Source organism: Halteromyces radiatus, assembly GCF_025201355.1.
Source record: "Halteromyces radiatus strain CBS 162.75 chromosome Unknown BX664scaffold_6, whole genome shotgun sequence".
Classification (NCBI taxonomy): domain Eukaryota; kingdom Fungi; phylum Mucoromycota; class Mucoromycetes; order Mucorales; family Cunninghamellaceae; genus Halteromyces; species Halteromyces radiatus.
The window spans coordinates 584,487-608,550 of NW_026251692.1; the positions used below are offsets into that span (position 1 = coordinate 584,487).

At 33.5% G+C, this 24,064-nt stretch overlaps 6 protein-coding genes and 1 non-coding gene across 7 annotated transcripts; 3 read left to right on the forward strand and 4 right to left on the reverse strand.

Moving 5' to 3' along the window:
* Nucleotides 1–393: 393 nt before the first annotated feature.
* On the reverse strand, nt 394–1,874 carry BX664DRAFT_337512 (ribonuclease H-like domain-containing protein). Its single transcript, XM_051546246.1, has 5 exons — nt 1,786–1,874; nt 1,566–1,666; nt 1,264–1,494; nt 1,011–1,204; nt 394–936 (listed from the first exon to the last, which is right to left on the reverse strand). Exons 1-5 carry the CDS (start codon nt 1,840–1,842, stop codon nt 491–493), a joined length of 1,029 nt encoding a protein of 342 aa, XP_051398076.1. The 5' UTR covers nt 1,843–1,874; the 3' UTR covers nt 394–490.
* A 112-nt stretch (nt 1,875–1,986) lies between these two features.
* On the reverse strand, nt 1,987–4,617 carry BX664DRAFT_283359 (VTC domain-containing protein). The gene is made up of 3 exons (XM_051541595.1): nt 4,421–4,617; nt 3,345–4,296; nt 1,987–3,258 (listed from the first exon to the last, which is right to left on the reverse strand). The coding sequence occupies exons 1-3, from the start codon at nt 4,586–4,588 to the stop codon at nt 2,114–2,116; spliced, it is 2,265 nt and encodes a 754-aa protein (XP_051398077.1). The 5' UTR covers nt 4,589–4,617; the 3' UTR covers nt 1,987–2,113.
* Nucleotides 4,618–5,052: 435 nt separating this feature from the next.
* On the reverse strand, nt 5,053–7,192 carry BX664DRAFT_360504 (mitochondrial carrier domain-containing protein). Its single transcript, XM_051548162.1, has 6 exons — nt 6,850–7,192; nt 6,723–6,775; nt 6,477–6,628; nt 6,126–6,364; nt 5,940–6,036; nt 5,053–5,815 (listed from the first exon to the last, which is right to left on the reverse strand). Exons 1-6 carry the CDS (start codon nt 6,958–6,960, stop codon nt 5,319–5,321), a joined length of 1,149 nt encoding a protein of 382 aa, XP_051398078.1. The 5' UTR covers nt 6,961–7,192; the 3' UTR covers nt 5,053–5,318.
* Nucleotides 7,193–7,625: 433 nt separating this feature from the next.
* BX664DRAFT_337516 (uncharacterized protein) lies at nt 7,626–9,956 on the forward strand. Its single transcript, XM_051546247.1, is given in 8 exon segments — nt 7,626–7,837; nt 7,920–8,108; nt 8,165–8,353; nt 8,435–8,582; nt 8,645–8,837; nt 8,908–9,269; nt 9,335–9,347; nt 9,363–9,956. 8 exon segments carry the CDS (start codon nt 7,703–7,705, stop codon nt 9,928–9,930), a joined length of 1,797 nt encoding a protein of 598 aa, XP_051398079.1. The 5' UTR covers nt 7,626–7,702; the 3' UTR covers nt 9,931–9,956.
* A 179-nt stretch (nt 9,957–10,135) lies between these two features.
* On the forward strand, nt 10,136–18,080 carry BX664DRAFT_170475 (uncharacterized protein). The gene is made up of 10 exons (XM_051539981.1): nt 10,136–10,938; nt 11,055–11,470; nt 11,539–11,639; nt 11,711–12,127; nt 12,205–12,301; nt 12,388–13,034; nt 13,109–13,352; nt 13,432–13,670; nt 13,801–14,100; nt 14,190–18,080. Exons 1-10 carry the CDS (start codon nt 10,430–10,432, stop codon nt 17,832–17,834), a joined length of 6,615 nt encoding a protein of 2,204 aa, XP_051398080.1. The 5' UTR covers nt 10,136–10,429; the 3' UTR covers nt 17,835–18,080.
* Nucleotides 18,081–18,781: 701 nt separating this feature from the next.
* On the forward strand, nt 18,782–21,512 carry BX664DRAFT_283369 (acyl-CoA dehydrogenase/oxidase C-terminal). Its single transcript, XM_051541596.1, has 6 exons — nt 18,782–18,876; nt 18,967–19,060; nt 19,125–19,229; nt 19,291–19,788; nt 19,880–20,768; nt 20,851–21,512. The coding sequence occupies exons 1-6, from the start codon at nt 18,809–18,811 to the stop codon at nt 21,336–21,338; spliced, it is 2,142 nt and encodes a 713-aa protein (XP_051398081.1). The 5' UTR covers nt 18,782–18,808; the 3' UTR covers nt 21,339–21,512.
* Nucleotides 21,513–23,242: 1,730 nt separating this feature from the next.
* BX664DRAFT_t97 lies at nt 23,243–23,315 on the reverse strand. Its single transcript has one exon. It is a non-coding gene; the product is annotated as a tRNA-Thr (tRNA).
* Nucleotides 23,316–24,064: the final 749 nt, after the last annotated feature.

Consider the following 24,064-nt stretch of genomic DNA (forward strand, 5'->3'; position numbering starts at 1 on the left):
GGATCGTGCGTGAATGTTTTCAGTATGTGAGTTTCAGATTGGATTTTGAATCTCCGTGTCTTCGCCGTAATCGCAGTAACGAACGTTTAGACTTTTAAGGGGAGAATGGCAGTGAATAGAAAACATGTCTATTCCTTGCATTGATTATTATTTGTTAAGTATGATTAACATTGACACGATAATAAACATATTTGACAAATTTATTTTCAATGCAAAACAGAACAGCCTTCTTTGTTATCTTGTTTTCCTACAGATCTTTGCATAAACTGTATAAGAATCCAAACAAATAAAATCAAATAATGACAAATATAAATGAATGATTCTTTTTTATTGTTTTTATTTTATAATATTTTGATCAAAAAAGTAAAAAAAAAAAAAAAAAAAAAAAAAAAAGGTAGACTAAAATGCTAATGAAATATGGTTGTAAATGTAAATATAAGTTAATGTAGAATGCATAATACAAAAGTGAGAAACAACTAAAAAAAAAGATCTAGACTTCAGAATCATCATCATCACTATCCATCAAAGAAGATTGATCCTTAACCCACGAGACTTTTTTGTTGTTATTGTTGTTGTTTTTCTTGGTGTGTTTTTGCATAAATTTCTTCATTTCCAATCCATGTTTCGCACCAAAGGATTTTTCCCAATCAGATTTGGCATGTTTATAAAGAGACATTGTAAATCGTGCATCTTCCACTGATGAGTGACTTCCTGATTGGATCTGCACCTTGAGAATCTTGTTGACTAAATTTTTCAATCCTGGGGTTCTTCCATTGACAAGTTCTCTAAATGGTTTGTATCTTGAGGTATCACGGATCAATAATTTGGGATGTCGAAGCATCAGTACCTTCATATCATTGTACACTGCATGACCAATTAATACTCTATCCTTGATAATATCTGCCACTTGTTGTTGTGCTTCTTTAAATGTGCATCCTATTGAATAATAATAATAAAAAAAAGACAAATTAATATAATATTAAATAAATAAATAATTCCTTTCTACTAACCATTTTTCAAAAGTTCCGGTGTAATCCCACTAACCGCTGTACGATAATCCGTCACTTTTTCTTGAGGTTTAACAAAGATATCCAATAATACTGCACCATTGTAATTCACCAAACTGACTCGAGCTAATGCTGATTCTTTGCCTTCAGGTCCAACTCCTACCATTTCACAATCAATAGCTACATACTTGCCAATCCTAAATTAAAAAAAAAATAAAAAAGTAAATAAATTGAATTGGTCTATATATATATTTACTTTGCATCTTTGCCCTTGACAGCATCCATTTGATCCAAAATCAACTTTTTGCGCTCCCGTTCCTCCGTTTCTTCTTCAGTCTTGGTCAATTTTCGTCCATAAGCTACTTCCAAATCCTTTTCATCTACTTCGAACCATAGATCATCCTTTTTGGGTATCACCTTGTTGTCAGGGGTTATTTTTACTCCATTATCATTCTTTTTCGTTTTTTCTTTTATATCGCTGTCGTGTCTATTAGAAAGAAAAAAAAGAGATAGTTTAGAATGTAATCATGGTCAAAAATCTAAAAATTGTCACTTTACGTTCGTTTAGTCTTCTTTGTTTTTAAAACTTTGGTGGATTCTCCTTTTCGTTTTCCCAATGTAGTGCTACTAGTGGTTGTTGTTTGAGTTGCTTTGATTGACTATAATAATCAATAAAATAATAATAAGGGGAAAAATTAGTGGTTAGTTTAAATCGTAATTAGACCTACTTTTATATGATCCAATCTTTTTTCAAGATTCTTTTTCATTATAATCTTACCGGTAATAGTTTCTTCCAATTAGAAGAAGGGGCTGACTTGGTTGATTTTGCTTTCATATTTCAAACACCAATCCAATAGACAAAAAAAAAAAAAAAAAAGAAAGAAAAAAAAAAGACCAGAAGGAAAAAATTCTTTTTACACTATGCGGACATTCAATAGGTCTTCCTTTCCCACCTACATTGTAGACAATGTGAAAAAAAAAAATGGATATTTAATTTTTATTTTTATTTTTATTTTTGATACAAAGAAACAATAAAACGATATATAAATCAGATAAACAAATTGAAGGTAAAAAAAAGAGAAACTAATTAAAAAAGATAACAAAGTTCAAAGATAAAGTAAAGAAGGAGATTTGACAGCAAATTTCAAATAAGCATTCAGACCAACAGCAAATAACAAGGCAAAACAGATAACAGTAGGACCAGTCATATCATCATAAGGACCAGAAGCACGTTGACGAATCAGTTCCCGACGACGATAATATAAACCCATTCCATATAATAAAGTAGATAAAGATACCAAAGTATAAACAATTCCACTGACCTTACCCACAGCATCACCTGCATTGAATAAGGCAATCGAGAAAGTTGCAAGTAAAGTACCAAAGGACATCCATGAGAAATACGTACGTTCATTGGCAAAAAATACCTTGGGTTCCACACGTAAAGGGGTGATCACTTTTTTTGGAACTTTGACACCAGGAGGAAGGATCACAGGAGGTGATGCAGCATGGGATCGTCGAGGAGAAGTTTGTCCAAGGAAGATATGTTGTACTACCAAAGTTAAATCTTTCATGCATCGTTGAGCCCAAGATAAGGATGGTTCTTCGTGAGATTCAGGTTCTGTCAATTTGGGGAACGTGGTATAGGAGGAGGTAGATGCATGATGAGGTCGTCGTAAGAGTGATGTACGTTCATCGCTTGGATTGGTATCATCTGTCAAAGCTGTCGTTGTCTGTGCGTCTTCTTCTAATTCTTCTTCATTATTATCTTCTTCTGCTGATGATGCCCGTCCTTTACCTTTGCTGCTTTTCTTTTGATCCATAGAAGGAAGATGTGGTAAATTGTGCAAATCATCACCCATTTGAGCAAGCCAGTAAGGAAGGAGTGCCACTCGAGTATCAAACATTACAGCAATACCATGGACAAACTTGCTAAAATCAAATGCTTCTTCGAGAATACCACTTTCTTGTAAATCAGTCACCCATTCAGGTTCAATTTGTCCAGGAGCTAAATCCATCTTGATCTCAAACGTTGCAAAAGGATATCGATTAATATCATTTTCATTGATATTGGTAAATGGAAATTGAATATCTGCATCAGGTCTTCGCCAAGCATCATCAGGTCGTCGTATCACTTTATCAAAGATTCCAGTATCTTCACGAAGGAAACAAAGATCAGTATCCAAAGCCATACGAACACTCTTGTCACCAGGGATTTGAAAAGCCGTTCTCTTATAATAAGTACGAAGTACTATTAAAAAAAGAAAAGAAAGAAATTCAGTATAAATTCAATATGAGTATTTTTTTTTTTAAAAAAAAAAAGATTTAATTTTTTACCTGGTTGCATCTTTTGTTTCAAAATGGTTTGTTGAACTTCATTCACCAAAGATTGGAAATGTTGTACATCTTGTTCAGATTTTCCAGCAGTATTTCTTAATTTTTGAGAATATTTATCCACATAAGCATGACCACCTTGAATAAAATCACTAATGTATTTGTCTTTGATCACAAATCTATCCTTCAATTCACCACAATTTTCTTCAGCCAAAGTACGTCGCTCAAAGGCAATTGAGTTATTACGTTTTGCACTACCGTACCAACGAAGTCGAATGATTTGAGATCCTTGAGCAGATTCTACTCGAGAATTATAAGCATCAAGATCAGGATTGTCCAAATATAAAGTCGAGATAGGCGGATCAATGTTATCCTTCTTGCCAGTGATATCACGATAAACCAAGACAGGGAGATGGCGTAATACATATGTTTTTAATTCCAATACATTATCAGCTTGTACAAAGAAACGTCTAACAACAGTACGTCGAGCAGATGATTGTTGTGAATGTGGATCATAAGAGGAAGTAATTTCATTTAATTGTAACTGCTGATATTGTTGTTGAGTTGTAGATACATGATTGATAGGAGGCTGTTGGAAGGACATAGTCCTACCACCTTGACGGACTTGGGCAAATAATTGTGATAATTTGAGTAGTAAAGAGTCATTATTTTCATTCCAAAAGGGACATTGATTCAATCGCACCATAAACATGGGTCGTAATACATAGTCGGTATGTCTATCATGTTTCTTGACTATTTTCAGAAATCCAGTATAATTAATTCTTGAATAACGAGCCAATCGGTTAATATCATCCGCAATATCATTGATATTCTCTTGAATTCGACCCATTTCTTCTACAGAATCATTACTTGGTAGTTGACTTGATATCGTTTCTGCCCAATGATCTGTTCTAGTTCGAATATCTTCCATTTTTTCTTTATGGAAAGCATAAACCTGAAACAAAAATGGTATCAATAAATAAATAAAAAAAAAAAGTTCATTAATATTCACTTTCTAGAACTTGATTCTTTTCATCATGAAAAAAAAGAAAAGGTCTTTATCCTGTTTGTTTTTTTACCTTTTCCAAGTTATTATCCAAGAGTTCAACAAATTCAGTTTCGTCTCGTTCAGAAAATGGAGTATCCTTTTCAGCTTTTCGTAACTTTTTCTTCAATCCATCATAATCCAAATAAGCTTGTTGCCATTCAGGATAAATAGCATCCCGTAATTGTGAACCAAATTTCATAGTACAGTTATTTTTTTTTTTTAAAAAAAAAAAAAAAAAAGGTGAAAGAGTGAAAAAAGGAAAATAAAAAAAAACTTTTTGGTGTCCAAAAAAAAAAAAAAATATGACATACTGAGTTTGAATCAAGTATCGTATTTGGAGATCATGTAGGGAAAAAGATGAACAAAATGATAATATATGTTGAATACCTTCATAATCCTTTTTTTTATTATTTATATTCTATATATCAATCCAATAAGATAGAACGAAATAACAGTACTTTAATGATTCATAGATGAAAAAGAAGAAATCAACCCATTCTTTTCTGATTTATTGTACAACCTAGGGTAACAAGAAAGTACACGTTTCAGTCATATCAGAAACTGATTTGACGTATCGTTCAATCGCCGAATTTTCTTAGAAGAGTACATAAAAAAAAAAAAGAATGGAAGACATCATCATTAAATATATAAATATATATAAAGATGAATTTGTTTAGGTTTCTTTATTATGGGAATATGTAATTCAAATCAAAAACAAGTAATCTATATGATGTCTATAAAGAGAAACATATATATATATATATATGTATATAAAGAAAGTAATGAGTTGGGTGGTGATGTACAAATAAAAAAAAAATATGCATGGTAATAGGAAAAGAAAATAGACAAATAAACTGTATACAAAGAAAGAAGAAGAAGGAGGAGCAGGATATAAAGTAAAACCAACTAAAAAAAAAAGAAAAAAAAATCTAACTATAAGACCATTGCCATTGTTTCGCCTTAACAATTGGTGGCCATTCACCACGTTCCCGCATTGATTCTTCAAGATGTAATACTTGTTCATAGATAACAAACATGATTGCGCTTTGTAAACTTGTCCAGAACACGCGAGGCCCAATACCACGAAAGAGTCCACCAATTCCTTGATGTTTATAATTCCATATTAATCCTTCCATAATACCACTATAATGTTTGGGTTGATGGATTGTTGTTGTTGTTGTTGATAACGCTGATGATGATGTTATTGTTGCTGTAGTTGTCACTTTGTTGATTGACGTTGATGCAGTTGTTGATGATTTCTTTGAGCCACTTTGTTGAGTTTGAAGTAAGGTTTTCATCACGTCTAATGGAGTTGTCACTGCGCCTGCAATTCCACCTGCAAATGATCCAGTTAATAAATCAATCCCAAGAGGTAATTGTTGTCCAGGTTCTACACAATTTTGCTGAGCTATTTTCTTGAATCGCTCTATTCAATAATGATTATAATTTTTTTTTTAAAAAAAAAGTTTACATTAGTATCATTCCATCACCATCATCACCTTTATTTTCCTTCTTTTTTCTTTTGTCTTTCTTTCTTTTGACTGTCTTACCATAACATGCAAATTGTATAGCAGAATAGGGTACATCACGAAGGATTGTTGCCTTGAACCCATGGAATAGTGCACCCCAACCATCATACTGTACAATCTAATATCATCAAAATACAATTCAAAAAAAAAAGATAAAGATCAATCGTTTCTATTCTTTTTTTTTTTTTTTTTTGGTTTCTTTCTTACCACTTTGGCTGCGTGCCATGTATTTCGATAATTGTATCCACTAACAAAATGAGGATTATTGTATCTGCCTTGAAGTTGCATTCGAGTTTTCAACACTTCCGAAGGTACATATACAACAGAGGCTGCCAAATCACCCAGAGAACCAGCTGCAAGATGTGACATTACTTCAGGTACATGGTTTGCAGTCAAATTTCTTTTTGTAAATTCATAAATACTGAAATAGATAAGAGTTCCAGGTACTAAAATTCAAATAATAACAGGTGAGTTGAGTTGTCTTTCTTTTTTTTACAAGTGTTATACATATTTCATCTTCATTTGTCCCTTTTCCATGTTCTTTTTTTTCATTTTTACCTGAACCAAGCATAGCAGGAGTGATACCAGCATATAATCCTCGAAGTACACCTTCTTCTTTCAAAATAGTTCTATAAGATTGGACCATATTATAATATTTGGGTGCTCGATGATGAGGTTGTCCTTGAAGTCGAGTTTTGACCGTATCCACACTATTTTTTTTTTAAAAAAAAAAAAGATTAATACAAAGTAATTTATCTACAATAGTGTTGAATTCATCTTTTTTTTTAATTTTTAATTTTCTACCTATGCATAGCAAAATCGGCAGCCGATCCTCCAACGCCTCCAGCAATAATGGTCTATAATATTGAAAACAAAACAAAAAGAGTGATTAGTTCAAAATACATAATATGGGACAATCGATCGTTCTTACATCAAAGTAAGGCGGGTATTTGTGATTATCACCATGAACAGACAAGATCATAAAGCGATGGTAGTTATACTTGTCAGAAGAAGACGTTTCAGTCACATCTTGTAAAGTCATGGAAACTGAGAAGCTTGAAGTACAAATGAAAGTAAATAACGGAAAGAGAAAAAAAGAGAGAACGTATGTGTGTGTGTGTGTGTGTGTGTTAGGAAGAAAGAAAGTGAATAAAAGAAATAGAAAAATAAAAGAATAGGATAAAATACAAATTGAAAATGGTAAAAGGAATGAGTGAAGAAGAGAAAGAAAAAAGAAATGAAATATCTGCGCCAAAGAAAAAAAGAGGTTTCTCACCCGTTTATACTTTGGAAAGAAAGAAAGAAAAAAAAAACCAATTTGAACTCAACCAGCAGGGCCAATGTTTGCTGGTTGGTTCAAATGAAATGTCCTTTTGTTCAACGTTTTAGGTACAAAAAGTCACAAACTCAGTTAACACTTATCCCCTTGGATCTTCCGATTTCATCCTTCTTGGAAAAAAAAATAAATTAATAGTACCATTTTCATTATTCAATTTGCCATGAAGGTCTGATATTTGTGTATAATAAAATAGAATTTTAAATATTAATTCCCATTCTTTTTTTCTTCTTACATTGTTAAATTTCAATATTATAGATGTTAAGGCAACAACATGCATGACAACGTGCACACTGGATTCAGGTAATGTCGGGGGTCGAAATCCAATTCCATTGTGACTATTGAAGTGTGTGTGTGAGGTTAAGTATCTCTTTTTTTTTTCTCTTTCATTCTTTTAATTTCTTTTTTTTTTTAAACTTTTGACATCAAATTAATTATATTACGAACTATGGGTGTCCAAGTTGCCAACTCCGTTATCGCTGATACCAATGCTACTCTGAACAAAAAGAATGCACAACAACCACGAAAACGTAACCGAAAGAAATCAAAAAAGCAACGTGCTGAAGAAGAAGCTGCTCGACGAGTAAGTTTAAAGACATAACAAAAGGAATGACTTTATTAACCATGTTATTATTATTATTATTATTATTATTATGTAAATATAGGAACGACGTAGTGAATCAGTACAAGAAAACGAAGACGATTTAAAAGATGTTGAAATTGAATATGTTGTACAATCTATGGATGCATCAAGTTTAAAAAGCATGGATGGTATGAACAATCTACAAGACGATGTCCTTGATCAATTCTCGAATATCTTTCGACACTTTCAAAGAGGAAAAGAAGAAGACGAAGTAAGTTAATATATTATCTAATCTACGCCAGTAATTAATACTAATTGTTTTTATAGGACGAAACGATGATACATAGAGAAGGACTTGAAATCGACGGCAAGACAACCAACGATGTTGATAATGAAGAAAACAACTCTGATACCGAAAACAAGGACCAAGTTTTATCCAAAAAGAAGATGAAGCAACTAACACGTCTTAGTGTGGCCGAATTGAAACAGGCAGTGAGCAAACCTGAAGCTGTAGATGTAAGAAATCCATTGATTTTTTTTTTTAAAAAAAAAAAGAAGGATTAAAATTAACATTGGTTATTATTATCATTTATTTAGTGGTGGGATGCCAATGCACAAGATCCAAAATTATTGATTCAACTCAAATCTTATCGAAATACTGTACCAGTACCAGTTCATTGGAGTCAAAAACGCAAATATTTACAAAATAAGCGAGGCATAGAAAAACCACCATTTGAATTACCTGGTAAGGAACAATAAGAATTTTTGAATAGATATATATAATCTTTACTCATCTTTGTTATATAGAATTTATTAAGGATACTGGTATCATGGAAATGCGTGAAGCCGTTAAGGAAAAAGAGGATGCTGCTGGACTCAAAAGTAAAATGCGTGAAAAGGTGGCTCCAAAGATGGGAAAACTAGATGTGGATTATCAAAAATTACATGATGCTTTCTTCCGATTTCAGACAAAACCTCACTTTGCTGTCCATGGTGAAATGTAAGTTTTTTTTTTTTCTTAAAAAAATGTATTTATATCATTAATCATCTTTTTTTTTTATTCAATATAGGTATTATGAAGGAAAGGAAAATGAAACAAAGGTTCAAGAAAAGAATCCTGGTCAATTATCTGAAGAATTAAAACAAGCATTGAATATGCCTCCTTTAGCACCTCCACCTTGGTTGATTAATATGCAAAGATATGGCCCTCCTCCAAATTATCCAACATTGAAGGTTCCTGGATTAAATGCTCCTATACCAGATGGGGCACAATGGGGTTATCATCCTGGTGGTTGGGGTAGACCTCCTGTGGATGAACTCAATCGACCTCTCTATGGTGATGTCTTTGGTGTTACAGAAGAAAACAAGGGTCCTCAGATGCCAATAGAACCTGTTGACAGAACTCTTTTTGGTCAACTAGAATCCGACGAAGGTAAGAAAAGACATTTTTTTTATCAACATTATCTCTCATCACTTTTATTATTGTTATTATTATAGAACTTGAAGAATCAGAAGAAGAGGAAGAAGAAGAAGAGGAAGAAGAAGAAGAAACCAAGGAAGAAGAAGAAAAACTGACAGACGAAACACTCAAAGAAGGATTGGTGACACCCTCTGGTATTGCATCTGTATCAACTGTAGCATCAGGATTGGAAACACCAGACGTGATTGAATTACGCAAAGAAATACGACGACCAACTGAAGAAGAAACACCCAAACAACTATATCAAGTATTACCTGAAATGGAAAAGAAAATTAGTGGACTTATGGGCTCACAGCATGGATACGATTTACAAAATATTGACAAACCAGTGATTGCTCCTACATCAGGTCGAATGGCAACAAGTTCTTCTAAACGAAAGCATGATAATGTGGATGTGGCTATTGATCCTAGTGAATTAGAAAGTGGTTTGGATGAATCAACTTTAAGGGCCAAGTATGAAGCTCAAGTCAAATCCAAGTTACCTGGTGGTGGTGCCAATGCTGAAGATTTATCAGATATGTACGCTGAACATGCTAGTCGTCAAGCTGCCAAGAAGAAGAAGCCTCAAGATGCCAGCAAGGGAAAACAAAAGGAAAGAGAGTTCAAATTCTAGATATATATACTCTTTTTTTTTTTTTTATAATTATTACATAGTTTTTATAGGTAGTACTTTTTTTTTTTTTTTTTTACCTTTAATAAAACACGTTTTTTTTTTGTTTTTCTACTGTCTCTGCATATTTTGGTTTCTTATCATTTTTTAGCCTCCGCTTCGTTCTATTTTTTTACCGATTTTTTGTAGATATATATATTCTTGCTTTTTTTTTTTCTCCCCTCGTTTCACTCTTTTTTGACTCATCTTTCTATTGATTACTATTCTCAGGTCCCATTCATTGACTTTTTCCCCTCCTAGAAAGTTTATTTTATCAAAACATCTCTCTTCTAGAACCATTCCTCTGGAAGGTGAAAGTTTGGTTGTTTTATATATATATATACATATATATATATCTTTTCCTTTGGTGTCTACTTTTTTTTTATTATTATTATTCATCGTCCCACAAAAAAACTACAACACTTTTATTTTATCGACGACAATCAACTATTGATATACGGTCATGAATCAAGATTCACCATCTTCAATAATGGATAATGGTTTATCAACATCATCCTCTACAGAAAACAATGGTACTCCTTCTATGAGTATACCAACACGTCTTACTATTCCACAATGGACTCAGCAGCAACAATCGCCACAACTTCAAGTAAATTCCAATTTGACATTGTCACCAAGTGAAAGCAGTAATACAACGGTATTTCGAAATAACTATGATATGCTTCTCAAAGAAGTATTGGGAGATAGTAATAATGACACTAGTAACAACAATAGTGACGACGATGAAGATAATATCTATGCAAACATACAACAACTACAGCAATATCAACAATTTCATCCTATTGACATAGATCTTGATTCTGCTACAGCTGACCTTCCTGACGAACTACGGGCTGCTCTAGAAGACCGGTCTCTGGCGGACAAGTACTTGGCAAATTTAAAGACGTTTATGAGTCATCAGCGTAGTCATTCTATGGGCTCTATGACTAGTGGAAAAGGTGATTATTCAAGGTAATATGAAAATAAAATAATAATAATAATAATAAAAAGGATAGTGACAATATTAGATGGATAGATATTTTAGAAAAAGAGAGAAATTCATAATCATTCTCATTTTTATACTATAGTCCTACAACACCGTTACAACCAACATTTTCAATTCAATCACCATCATCAACACATCATCCATCATCAACATCTTTTTTTCGAATGCAACAAGATCCTTTATATAAAGTATTAGATGCTGTCCCCTATCAAACACGACTTATCAATGGTGTACAATCATTATGGGAGCTACAAAAGAAATTAACTGCTTTGAAAATCCCAGAATTGGATTTACCTTCGGTATCAGATACAGTGATCAAGGCTCGATTGAATGACCTTTACAAAATACAAGACGATTTGTTTATTCATTTGCATGGTGGACCTTTGGTACGCAACAGTCATCGACTGCCTATTGGAGAAAAGAAGAAACGAGAAATTGATCAATTGCTGGATCAAGTGGCAAAGGAAATTGGTCTTTATGAAGAATTTGTCAAACGAGGTAATCTATTATTAAGAAAACTTATTAAAATGATAATGGACTCATACTATTCTTTTATATATATATAGATCAATATCTTAGTTTAGAAAGTATTTTGAATGAATCAGATAGTTCGGATGAATATCAAGATTCGGAAATCAATGAAACTGAATCAAGTCTATCACAATTTGTAAGTTGAAAATGATGGAATAAAAGAAAAATCATTTATTAATGTACTGTATTTATTCAATATATGGATAGGATACTTTATCAAACACTTCCAATAAAGCAACAGTATCATTTGGATCTCCAACTTCTTATTCACCTCATGATCGTGCAATCAAGTCATCTGCAAAAAGTCCTTCTACTTTACGACGTGTGACATCTCAACCTTCTATTGCATCAAATATTACTCCCTCAACTCCTCCTACTGCCATGAATGGTCATCTTGGTTCACAGCGATTTGAATCGTCCTCTGTTAGTGGGTCCATTCATTCATACGATGCTGCCTCTGATCCGTCATTATCTCAGTTACTTGTCAACGATGGTGAACAAGACGAGAAAACAACGGGAATTACTCCTTCAGAAGCTTTCAAATGGACTCCTTTGATCAAGATATCCGATCATTTGTATTCAAAAGATATCCGTCAAACCAGTGGACTTGTCTCTGTATTGGCTGTAAGCAAAGAAAAAAAAAAAAAAAAAAAAAGAAAAAAAAAGTGGCGATTTACTAAATTTCTCATTCTACCTTATAGGTCAGTGGTGTCATTGCTGTTGGGATGACTCGTAGTCTAGTTTTTGTGTATGACTATTCTCAAAACTTGAAATGTATCTTAGGGGATAGTCTTCGTGGTAAGGAATTCATATCAAACCAAAATAAAGAATCTCATCGATATATTTTTCATATATTAAATATCCTTTTATTTATTTGGTATTAGCTGTCGAGGTAGGTGCTGTTACATCGTTGGCTATCTCTGCAGATCACACAACTATTGTTTGCGGACACAGTCAAGGTCATCTTGTGATATGGGATCTTCGAAAACCTCAATTACCGATTCGTACAATAGATCCTATACCTCCCAATCAAACTCTTAGTAATACGGCAACAACGACACAAAACAACAACAACAATAATAACAACTCTGGATCTCGAAAGGAAGGTCATGTTCGTGGAGCTGCTATTCTACATGTTGGTTTTGTTGGTGTGAAAAAGTCAGAAATTGTATCTGGAGATGATCAGGGTATGGCGTTTTATCATGTTTTATACAAAGTGGTCATGGTCAATGCGGTGGATACAACTAGAATCTTGGGTCGATATCAAAATCTTTCCCTTCCATCATCACCTTCTTCTTCAACAACAACAACCACTCCTATGGTCACAGCAACAACAACAACAACAACTGAACAACCTTTTCAACGTGGTCTTTCATCTTCTTCTTTATTGGATAACAATAGCCCTTCTTCATCATTGACAAATAAACCACGACGACCTAGTACAGTATTTGCCATGCAAGCTCTTCCTTTAGGACAAGTGGCACATCCGGCAGAGAATTTTGGTTTGGTTGCTTTATTAACACCTTACAAGGTAAAATAATAGTAGTTGCATAAAAATATATCAGTTTGAAGGCATGTATTAATGATATCTTTCTCTATATATAGATGATTATCGTTGGTCTTAAACCCTCTTGTCAAACACAATACAAATTTCTGAAACCCAAGATCAACTTAGGTCACACTATGAACGAATCTGCAACACCTTCAACAATTGATCCGCAATCTGGTGGAGAACATCATCAAAAATTTGAAGTACATCATGAAACTCTCTCTGGTTGTCTTGCTTGGTTACCTGTCACCAAATCTAGTGGACCGTTACCAACATCAACTAAAGGAAATGGTAGAAAAGGTAATCATTCAAAAAGATCTACGGTAATTGTTTTGTTATCTCCGTTGATTTAATGTATTATTTTTATTACATATTATAGACAAACGTATGGTCAATGATTTGGCACTCTCAGAAGATCCAATGCTAGCATTTGCTTGGGGTAATCACTTATTTATACTTAAAGTGGGTGTAGGAATGGCAGAAACTCAACATGGATCAAGTCGTCTTCGAAGTCCTATGGTTAGCAAAAGTAAACGTGGAACAAAGCTTCAATTTCCCAAGCCAGCGGAATGTCAATTGGAGGATGCCATTATTGGTTTGCAATGGATTAATCGACAGGTAATATTTTTTTTTTATTTTTTTTTTTTATTTTTTTTTTTATTTTTTATTTTTTATTTTTTATTTTTTGGTTAATACATTGATAAGGAGAAGATAACTAAAACCGAATGAACTTTTTTTTTATAAATAGATTCTTGTATTGTTTACGCCAAATGAAGAAATGCTTCTATTTGATCCCAAGAAAATGATTGTAACTGAACGTGCCGTTATCCGCGACAAACACTTGGTATACCATGATTGGTTTAGTTCACCTCTCCGAGATCTTACGATAGCGAATACTGCTCCTGTTCCATCTAACGCTATCACTACCACTATGGGATCAAATAACTTGGATATCGACACTGGAATGACTACTTTGGCGACTTCAAAGACGGTAGAAATGGCATATTATCATTCATTGAAGGGATACAAAGGAAAATTGTTCTTATTGGTAAGGCGATCATCTTTGAAGAAATAGGATCGCGTATTATACATTATTGTATTGTCATCTCATATTTTTTTTTTTTTTGGTGCATGTAGGGACTAGATCAACTTTTTGTGGGAACATTATTATCATGGGCAGATCGGATCCTGGCATTGGTACGAGCAGGCGATTTTTTGGATGCAATTCAACTAGCAACAGCGTTTTATAAAGGAAAATGGATTCAAACAGTGATTGGGTTACCTGCAGATGAACAGCAACGCAAACAATTAGTAGGCGAACGTTTAATGGAACTTTTGGTGGCTTCATTGAATTATACATTCTCATCTTCAAGACGATCTTTACTTCAGATAGGTCAACAACAACAACAGCCACTTTTGAATATGTTACCTGATGGAACAATCGATAATATTGCCGATCCTATTTTTTATCAAGACTTGGCTAAATGTTGTGTGGATGCATGTCTTAGTATGGGTGAAAAAGTCTTTTTATTTGAGACAGCCTATGAACAATTTTTGGAACATGGTGTACATGGAATGTTTTTACAAGTATTGGAAACTTATATTGTGACGGATCAACTTCGGGATATTCCGCCTGCAGTAATGAAGGACCTTGTAACTCACTATAGTACGCATGGACGACTGGAAGCTTTGGAACGAATTATTTGGCATGTGCAACCTCAGTGTCTAGATATCGATCAAGTAGTTGGTGTATGTCAACGAGAAGGATTGTATGAAGCAATGATGTACGTTTGGAATCGAAGTATGGACGACTTTGTGAGTCCACTGGTGGAGATGCTCAAAGTGATTCAACAAGCGCTCAAGAAAACAGACGAGACATCAAAAGATCAGTGGGAATCTTCAACATCTACAATCCAGCAACAACAACAACAACGTCACTATGAACAAGCAGATAAGGTATTTGATTATCTCAAGATGGTATTACAAGGTCGCACTTTTCCTGATGGAGCGTTGATGCCTACTTCTCGTGGAAATGAAGCTCGAAGCACAGTTTACTGTTTTGTATTCTCTGGAAGATGTGTTGTGTGGCCTAGAATAGGTGGCAAATTGATCTTGACTGTTGATGAAAATGAATCTTCGGCAGAACCAACATATCCATATCTTCGACTCTTATTAAGATTCAATACCAAAAAATTCTTGGAAGCACTAGAAGTGGCCTTTGAAGATCCATGGTTGAATGGTGGTGATGAAAAGTTGACATCTACATTTGAAGAAGATATTACGCAAGAAAAGGTCATTTCTCGTCAAATCATTGTCAATACCTTATTGGATGTGATGGGTGGTGGTGGTATGACTTCGAATAACAACACAAACAACAACAATAATGCGCATTTGTTATCAACTCCACGACTACATCCATCTATCTCTGCATCAACAGTTCAGTCTGGTATAGGAGGAAATATCAATAAGGGATCAGGTACTTCTTCGGAAACAACATCATCTTACTACGACGGCGACTCCAACGGCATCTCCTCGCAAAGTGATCATTTATTACAGCTTTACATCTTTCTTGCCAGCAATTTACACAAATATACCACGTTTATTCTTCTTCCATTGACGATCAAGCAAAAGATGTTATTGCGACTGACTGTAAACGATTCACATCATTATCACCATCAACATCGACATGACCATGATGATACAAGAGAAGAACGACAACGCGCTGTTCAAAAGCTACTGACTGTATATACACCTAGCAACGAAGAAGGGATGACATTGTTATACGAAGAAGCCAAGTTTTGGAATGTCCTAGAGGATGTGTATCGACGGGATAGAAAGTATGGTAAATTGGTGGAAACATACCTCAAAGACACAACATCATCAACTATGCCTATGCACCGAATGCTGACTTTGGATCAAAACAATGAGGACAATGATGAAAACAACATTTCTTCTCCGGATGACGAAGAAACAGCCATCATAGCAAGACAACAACGTGTATTTGATTGTGTGGATTGGTTACTAGACGCCAGCTCACCATTAACTCATCATCAACGACAAGATGTGAAACGAGTAGTGTTGATTCGAATTTCTCAATTTGTAGACATGGATGGACAACGAACAGCCGACCTTGTAGAAAAATACTTTGATGCTGATCATCATCTTATTCTGAAGCAGCTATATGAAGATGATGAAGAATTTGGTGATGTTGATGATGATGGTGAAGTCTTCCAGCATACCAACAACGAAAGCAACAACATCAATGGTTATGATGAACATTCGTCACCTACATCTCGATTTGCTCCAACCTTTGCTCGAATGGCGGATAAACGTGTATTTTCTTATCTTCGTGGATTATTAGAACCTCAACCAACAACAACCATGACACCACGTATAGGAAATGATAAAAATAATAATAATAACAGCAAAGGCGGTAACAAGCAATCTGGCGTTGAAGAACAAGAACAAGACGATTATGTGATCCTGGGTGAACAACCATCTGGTGAAGACAACAATAAAAAAATGGCCACTAAAACAACAACTCCAACTATAATTCGACGTACCAACATTGATAGCCAATTACAAGAATGTTATATTGATTTGATGTGTCGATTTGATCCGTCTGGTGTGTATGATTACTTGAATACCAAATTGTACGATTATGATATTGATATCCAGCAGCGACAACAAGATGATCATGCCGACGAAAAATTAAACAGATTAGATCATGTTAACTTCACCACTTTGTTGAACAGTTGCGAAAAATATGGAGTGATGGATGCTGTGGTGTGGATCATGGAAAAAATGGGCAACATCAAGGGTGCTCTTGAAAGGATGTTGGAAATTGGCCGAGAAAAGATTCAATTGATATTATCCATTATCAAACAACAAGAACAACAATCATGGATGTTTGAAAACCAAAGCAAGATTAGCAATGGATTGATTGGCCTCAGTGGTGTCCTCCGTGTTGGAACAAGATTATGTGAAAACAGCAGCAGTGGCAAGATTAATACAACCTTTGATAATATTGATGATGATGATGATGGTATAAATGGCAACAAGCAAAATGATGATGTTGATGATGAAATTGAATCCTTATGGTTCCGATTATTGGACGTATATGTGGAAGCATCCATGAAAATCCATAGTGCTCTGGACAAGAAGAAGCATCCTGATTTGACCTTACCTATTGGTGTTCAACAACATATGATCTATACATTCAAATCATTTGTACAATCCATCTTGACCTCATTACTGCTTTCAACATCTCCTCAAGTATCGTTGCCAAGATTACTACTTCGACTGATTGATTCTCAAACCAAAGGTGAAACAACATTTGCGGATTTCCGAGATATCTTTTTAAGCATGTTGGATACGTACAAATATGAAGGACAATTATTGGATTTGACGAATCGTTTATTTGACCGTGATCTATTTTTGGGTGTCCAGGATATGGTACGGCAACGTGGGAAAGGCTGGAGACCACAAGCTATGCTATGTACCATTTGCAGCACAGGGATTTTGGATATGACTTTGATGCAACCGGATATTTGGAAAGAACAAGATCAACCGAAGGATACAAGTAAGATTGTTGTCTTCCATTGTGGTCATGCTTATCATCATCATTGTCTTGCATCTCAGCAAGAACAACAACAACAACAACAACAACAACAACAACAACAACAACAACAACAACAACAACAATGTATTTTATGCTACCCTGGATTTCCTACAAATGCACTTGATAAGGGCAAAGCAAAATCGACCGTTATATCCTCCTAGTTTTCTTTTCTTTTTTTTTTTTTATATCAAATATTTATTTATCCTTCTTTTTTTTTAGTATATACCATTTTTTTTTTTTACTGTTGTTCCTATGTATATCAATAAATCATTATTTGTTCTCCCATCCTCTCTCTCTCTCTCTCAATTAGTATATGATGATGATGTTTGATATGAATGAACAGATGACATGCAATGATGGATACTATGTAATCATATGTAATGAATAAATGAATAATGGATAACGTGTAGTAACGGATAATTATGTAGTCGCCAAGAAGTATGGTATGAATAGAGTCATCATTCCATTACATTGAATAAACTGAAATAATCTTTATTTGGACGTTGATAGTTGAAAAAGTGATATATACCAAATGTGGGATAATACTTTCTTTATTTGATTCAATATCTGAACTGTCAAAAAAAAAAAAAAAAAAAAAAAAAGAGCGGGGTCGCATGTGTTTCTCAGAATACATCCCCTCCTAATTTCTTCTTTTCTCTTCATCCCCCCAACGATTCCAACTGATCTATTTAACTCCGTTATAAAGCAAAAAGTCCATTTTATGCCATTTTGTTTTTATTTTATATATAATTTTTGGGTGATCATTATCAGTCTAGATTGAAAAAATATGAAGAAAATAATATAAAATATCGACATTCTTTTACTAGATCATCAAACTGCTTTTAGTGACAGTAATGCATAAAATGATATCCAAAAAAAAAAAGGTGTGGGGATAATGATTGTGTGATATGAACAATAATGGTCGCACGTGAAGAATAGGGTAAGCAACTTTCTTAGGCTTTATTTCGGAATTGGAAAAACTGTAAGGGCATCCCTCATTTGGGGTTTTCTTACTTACGCATACAAAAACTTTTTGATTCTGATATATATTTTTACTTTTCCCCAAGGCTTTTTTCTTTCTTTCTTTCTTTTTTTTTTTTTTTTTTTTATTCCTGACTTCTTCATTGTATATACCATGTCTACTCATCTCAAACCAGTACCACAAACTTTATCAGCAACAGAAGAATATGCTCAAGCTATAGAGTAATGTTCATAAAAAAAAAAGCAGATCTACTTGATCTTTGTGCAGCCAAACCAAAAAAAAAACTAACTCTTTTTATTCTTTATATATAGTCCTGTTCGAAGCATGAATGAAGAAAGAGCAAAGGCCAAGTTTAATATTCGTGAATTGACTTATTTATTGGACGGTGACCAAAAAACTACTGAAGTAAGTAAAAATACCAGACTTTTGACTGGAGAAAATTGAATTTTTTTTTTTTTTTTTTGTATAGCTCAAAGAACGTATCATGTTGGACCTAGAACGTGACCCTCTCTTCAAAATGCACGATATTCATGATCTCACCAAAGCTCAACTTCGTGAACGTACTTTAGAAAAGGTAAAAAATACAAAATATCTGAAAACAATATGAACTCCATTCTCACTCACACCGTGATTAGTACCGAAGCATGCTTCATTATCTTCAAAGTGAATCAGTTGAAAACTTCAAGAAACGAATGGAAGTTGTCAGTATGGTGGATCCTGGATTCTGGACAAGATTTGGTGTACATTATGGATTGTTTGTTGGTGCTTTACAAAGTAATGCTACTCCTGGACAACTGGGTTATTGGTTTGAACGTGGTGCCCTAGGTATGAGTAAATTCATTGGTTGTTTTGCTATGACTGAAATTGGTCACGGTTCTAATGTCCCTGGTCTTGAAACAACGGCTACTTTTGATGAAGCTTCTGATCAATTCATTATTCATACCCCTACTTTGACTGCAACTAAATGGTGGATTGGTGGTGCTGCTCATAGTGCAACTCATGCGGCTGTCTTTGCTCAACTGATTGTCAAGGGTAAAGGTTATGGTACCAAAATTTTTGTTGTCCCTCTTCGTGATCCCAATACCTACAATGTCTTACCTGGTATTAATATTGGTGATATTGGAAAAAAAATGGTAAGAGATAGAAAGAAAAAAAATTATATACTTATCACCATAAACTTCCAACTCATTCTTTTTTTTTTTTTTTTTTTTTTTTTTTATCTAGGGCCGCGATGGTATCGATAACGGTTATATTCAATTTACCAATGTCCGAATTCCTCGTGGATACATGCTTCAAAAACATACAAAGGTATCTCGTCATGGTGAAGTCAAGGAACCCAAATTACAACAACTTACCTATGGTGCTCTTTTACAAGGTCGTGTAGCAATGGTAGTAGACAGTGGAAATGTCTCCAAAAAGGCCTTGACAATTGCTATCCGATATGCTGCTGTTCGTCGTCAATTCGCTGGTTCAAAATCTGGTGGTGTTGAAACCAAATTACTTGATTATCCAATTCATCAACGTCGATTGATGCCTCTTCTAGCCCAAACATTTGCCATGCTCTTCACTGGTGCCGAAATGACTGAAATGTTTAACAGTATGATGACCCGTTTAGATGGTGCTCGTGAAGGCGATCCAGATTTGGATCAAGTAGTTGAATCTCTCAAAGAAACCCACGCTACTAGTGCTGGTCTCAAAGCTTTCTGTACATGGAACTGTCTTAATGCTATTGAACAATGTCGACAATCTTGTGGTGGTCATGGTTACTCTGCTTATACTGGTTTAGCTGCTATGTATCAAGATTTTGCTGTTCAATGTACTTGGGAAGGTGATAATACCATTTTAACTCTTCAAGCTGGTCGTTATTTGATATCCTCTTACGGTGAAGCTCAAAAAGGAAAGATAGTGGCTCCTGGTGTTGGTTATATCAACAATTTGAAGACATTAATTGGTAAACATTGTCCAGCAAAGACTGCCCAAGATATCCTTGATCCTCAACTTCTTATTGAAGCCTGGCAAGTGGTTTGTGCCAATGTGGTCAAGAATGCTGCTTTGGAATTCGAAGCCTGTATCGCTCGTGGATTAAACCCAGATGATGCTTATGAAGAATGCTGTAAGTTAACTATAATAGAGGAATTAAAAAAAAAAAAAAAAAAAAAAAAAAAAAAAAGGTAGTTAACCTGATATTTATATAGCACAATCACGTCTTTATGCAGCCAAACTTCATTCTTACAGCTACTTATTCAACCGGTTTGTGGATGGTGTATCGAAACTTCAAGGAAATTTAGCAGTGGTGATGCGTGATGTTTGTTTATTATATGGACTTTATACCATTGAAGACAATGCTGGTGCATTCTTACAATACGAATACTTCTCTCCTACTCAAATTGAATTTGTCCGTGGTCAAGTGAATGCCTTGTGTAAGGCTGTGCGTGATCAAGCTATTCCTCTGGTAGATGCCTTCAATTTGTCTGATTACGTCGTAAATAGTCCTCTTGGTCGCAAGGATGGCAATGTCTATGTCCATTACTTTGATCAAGTCCAACGCTCTAATCCTCAAGGCGAACATCCTTATTTTGATCGATTAATCAAACCTTTAATTCATCGTGATATTGGTGGGGGTGATGATGAAGATGATGATGAACAAGCTGGCTTGGAAGATGATGACGAAGATGACGAATAGATAGATTATCTAGTTTTATTTATTATGTTTTTATTAGTATTATTATTTTTATTATAGCTTTATGTTGTTGTTATTTTTTTTTTTTATGTATCATCACGATGTCTGATCGTTACTGTATTTATCTAACTGATTTTTTTCTGAAAAATAATAATAATAACAATAAATGGTTTGACTACGTCTATTTGAAATTGAAAAAAAAAAAGCTTTATTGAATAAAAAGTATATACTAATTATGACTACACTATAAAAAGTCAATGGAAAAGAAAAGAAAAATAAAATTATGCGTATTTAAAAGATAAAAACCCCAAAGATAGAACTTTGAAAATCAAACCATCTAAAGGAATCAATCATCCCAAGTTTTGTTTGAAAAATGTCCGATTTATTTATTTATTTATTTTTTTTAGTATAAATATCCACCTTTCTTTATCATTATCAATTTTTTATCTCTTTTTTCGAATAAAAGGTTTTTTTTTTTTTTAACCATAATCATATTGGCCATTCTTAAGGAATTAAGCATCCTAAGTTTTATCTTTATTTTATTATTATCGAGCAATCATCAAGTACTTGACTCAAATTATTTTATTTGATCATCATCAAGAGTGATCATTTTATTCAAGACATCTATTTTTTTTTCTTTTTTATAAAAAGAACTGGTGCTCTCTACGATCAATCATCATCAATATCATTATATTGATAATGACACACGGTGAAGGGGCTTGGGGGGTGAAGAATTAAATTTTATTTCACACTCCTCTGGACTCGAGGGGGGAATCTACTTTTTTTTTTCTTTTTCTTTCCCTTGCTCATTCATTCATTCATTCCTTCCATTCCATTCATGTTCTTATTTTTTTTTCTACTTCCTTTTCCTTTTTTTATTTTTTTTTTTTACTCAGTGTATTACTACTCGTCTAGTTTCACTTATATTTATATTTAGTTTTATATAAATACATTATACATTCTTTTTTTTTTTATTTTTCTGAATCAATTCATTTACCTTTTTTTTCAGTTTTTACTGATAAACTTACCTGGAATTTACTCATATATTTTGTGAATATAGTTTGACTGAAACGGACCTTGGTTAAGCGTATATTACAAAATTCTCCTGTTTTACAGTTACTTGTCCTATTTTGAATTGGCTTTATATCTCATTCAGTTGTACCTCTAAAAAAAAATAAAATCAAATCTCACATTTTTTTTAAATCTCACACTTTTTTTTTTAATTTATAACAATCTGCAAAAAAAAAAAAAAAAAAAAAAAAAAGACAATCGGATTAATATGATACAAATACTCAAAATGCAAGCTATACAAAATCATCTACTCGCCTAAATACATATGAATATTAAATAGTATAAATAACCCATATCAAAATAAAAATAGTCAGTGTCAATTTTTTTTTAAATAAAATATATAAATCTTATTGGCCACTCTATTGGAAATAATCATCCACTAGTTTTAATCATCTTAATAAACATCTAGCTATTTTTTTTTTATTATTATTTCTATTTACTTATATACCAACTCATCAAGTCATTTGGTATCTTCTATTTATTTTTTTATCTGATCATCATTAACTGTGATTACAAACATCAATCCAATACCATATTTGGATTTTTTTTTTTTTTTTATTAAGATACGTTTTGTTCTTTTTTATATAAAAAGAAATGGTGCTCACTACATATCAAATATCATTGATATTATTATTTTAATAATATCATTCATCAATTCTGTAAATCAATCATCCTCGATAAGTACAAAAAAATCCTTAACACTAGAAAACAATTATCTAGCAAGTAACAAAAAAAAAAAAAAAAAAAAAAAAAACTTAACAACAACAACAACAAAAAAAGAAAGCCTTTAGCTAAAAAAGGAAACGTCGATCGTTGTAACAATGGGCAAAAGTAAATGCCTTCTGTGAGAATCGAACTCACGACCTTCTGCTTACTAGGCAGACGCTCTGCCAACTGAGCCAAGAAGGCGTAGATAGTTTTTGGACTGAAAACTACTACATAAAGACAATTTAAAAATTCCGGCAATTTTCCGGTATTCTGGTATAGCATCCAGTTTTGATTGAAACCGAAGTCCGTTGGAATCCGGTTAGATGTATTGAAGAGATCGATCTTACGGAGACGCGTGACTCATGCAAGTAAACAAACGTTCATCTCTACCGTTTTGTCTTCCACTGCTTGTAGATAAGAATTACTGTAAATCCATATTATAAGAAAGATAAGTATAAATTTGAGTTTCAGTTCATCAAAAAAAAAAAAAAAAAAGAGTTAACAAAGCAGAATGAAACAAGTAAGTTTAATAATAATGATAATAAAAGATAAGGTTTATTGACGAGGATGATCAAAAATAAAAACATTGTATATATTAAAAGGAATAAAAATAAACTAAAGACGGTATCGACCATTCTCATGAATAATCATTGATATTTTGGTTTCAAAAGGAGGTACTGTAAACAAGCCATTAGGTTGTTGTCATTGAGTCATTGACATCAACAAGAGATCATTGAATATTTGTTATATGGATAAATGGTAACCTAAAGAATAAGGGATGTTAGTTAAAACTATTACTATGAGTTCCATTCTTTTTTTTTTTTTTTTTTTTTTATTTATCCATTCCAATGCGTCCTACCTATAAACCAAAGAATAATTGCAGAGAGACAGATAGTAAAAGCATGCTATAAAATATACAATAAAATAAGGACAGTTAGTTGTGTACAGAT

Coding starts and splice junctions, on each gene's coding strand:
- BX664DRAFT_337512 (XM_051546246.1), bottom strand. CDS start 1,842: ATGAAAGCAAAATCAACCAAGTCAGCCCCTTCTTCTAATTGGAAGAAA. Junction 1,495..1,565: donor ACAAAGAAGACTAAACGAAC/GTAAAGTGACAA, acceptor TCTTTCTAATAG/ACACGACAGCGATATAAAAG. Junction 937..1,010: donor ACCGGAACTTTTGAAAAATG/GTTAGTAGAAAG, acceptor ATTATTCAATAG/GATGCACATTTAAAGAAGCA.
- BX664DRAFT_283359 (XM_051541595.1), bottom strand. CDS start 4,588: ATGAAATTTGGTTCACAATTACGGGATGCTATTTATCCTGAATGGCAA. Junction 4,297..4,420: donor TGGATAATAACTTGGAAAAG/GTAAAAAAACAA, acceptor TTTTTGTTTCAG/GTTTATGCTTTCCATAAAGA. Junction 3,259..3,344: donor GAAACAAAAGATGCAACCAG/GTAAAAAATTAA, acceptor TTTTTTTAATAG/TACTTCGTACTTATTATAAG.
- BX664DRAFT_360504 (XM_051548162.1), bottom strand. CDS start 6,960: ATGACTTTACAAGATGTGACTGAAACGTCTTCTTCTGACAAGTATAAC. Junction 6,776..6,849: donor AATACCCGCCTTACTTTGAT/GTAAGAACGATC, acceptor TCAATATTATAG/ACCATTATTGCTGGAGGCGT. Junction 6,365..6,476: donor TCCTGCTATGCTTGGTTCAG/GTAAAAATGAAA, acceptor TTTGAATTTTAG/TACCTGGAACTCTTATCTAT.
- BX664DRAFT_337516 (XM_051546247.1), top strand. CDS start 7,703: ATGGGTGTCCAAGTTGCCAACTCCGTTATCGCTGATACCAATGCTACT. Junction 7,838..7,919: donor AAGAAGAAGCTGCTCGACGA/GTAAGTTTAAAG, acceptor ATGTAAATATAG/GAACGACGTAGTGAATCAGT. Junction 8,109..8,164: donor GAGGAAAAGAAGAAGACGAA/GTAAGTTAATAT, acceptor TTGTTTTTATAG/GACGAAACGATGATACATAG.
- BX664DRAFT_170475 (XM_051539981.1), top strand. CDS start 10,430: ATGAATCAAGATTCACCATCTTCAATAATGGATAATGGTTTATCAACA. Junction 11,640..11,710: donor AATCAAGTCTATCACAATTT/GTAAGTTGAAAA, acceptor ATATATGGATAG/GATACTTTATCAAACACTTC. Junction 14,101..14,189: donor AAGGAAAATTGTTCTTATTG/GTAAGGCGATCA, acceptor TGGTGCATGTAG/GGACTAGATCAACTTTTTGT.
- BX664DRAFT_283369 (XM_051541596.1), top strand. CDS start 18,809: ATGTCTACTCATCTCAAACCAGTACCACAAACTTTATCAGCAACAGAA. Junction 18,877..18,966: donor GAATATGCTCAAGCTATAGA/GTAATGTTCATA, acceptor CTTTATATATAG/TCCTGTTCGAAGCATGAATG. Junction 19,230..19,290: donor GTGAACGTACTTTAGAAAAG/GTAAAAAATACA, acceptor CACCGTGATTAG/TACCGAAGCATGCTTCATTA.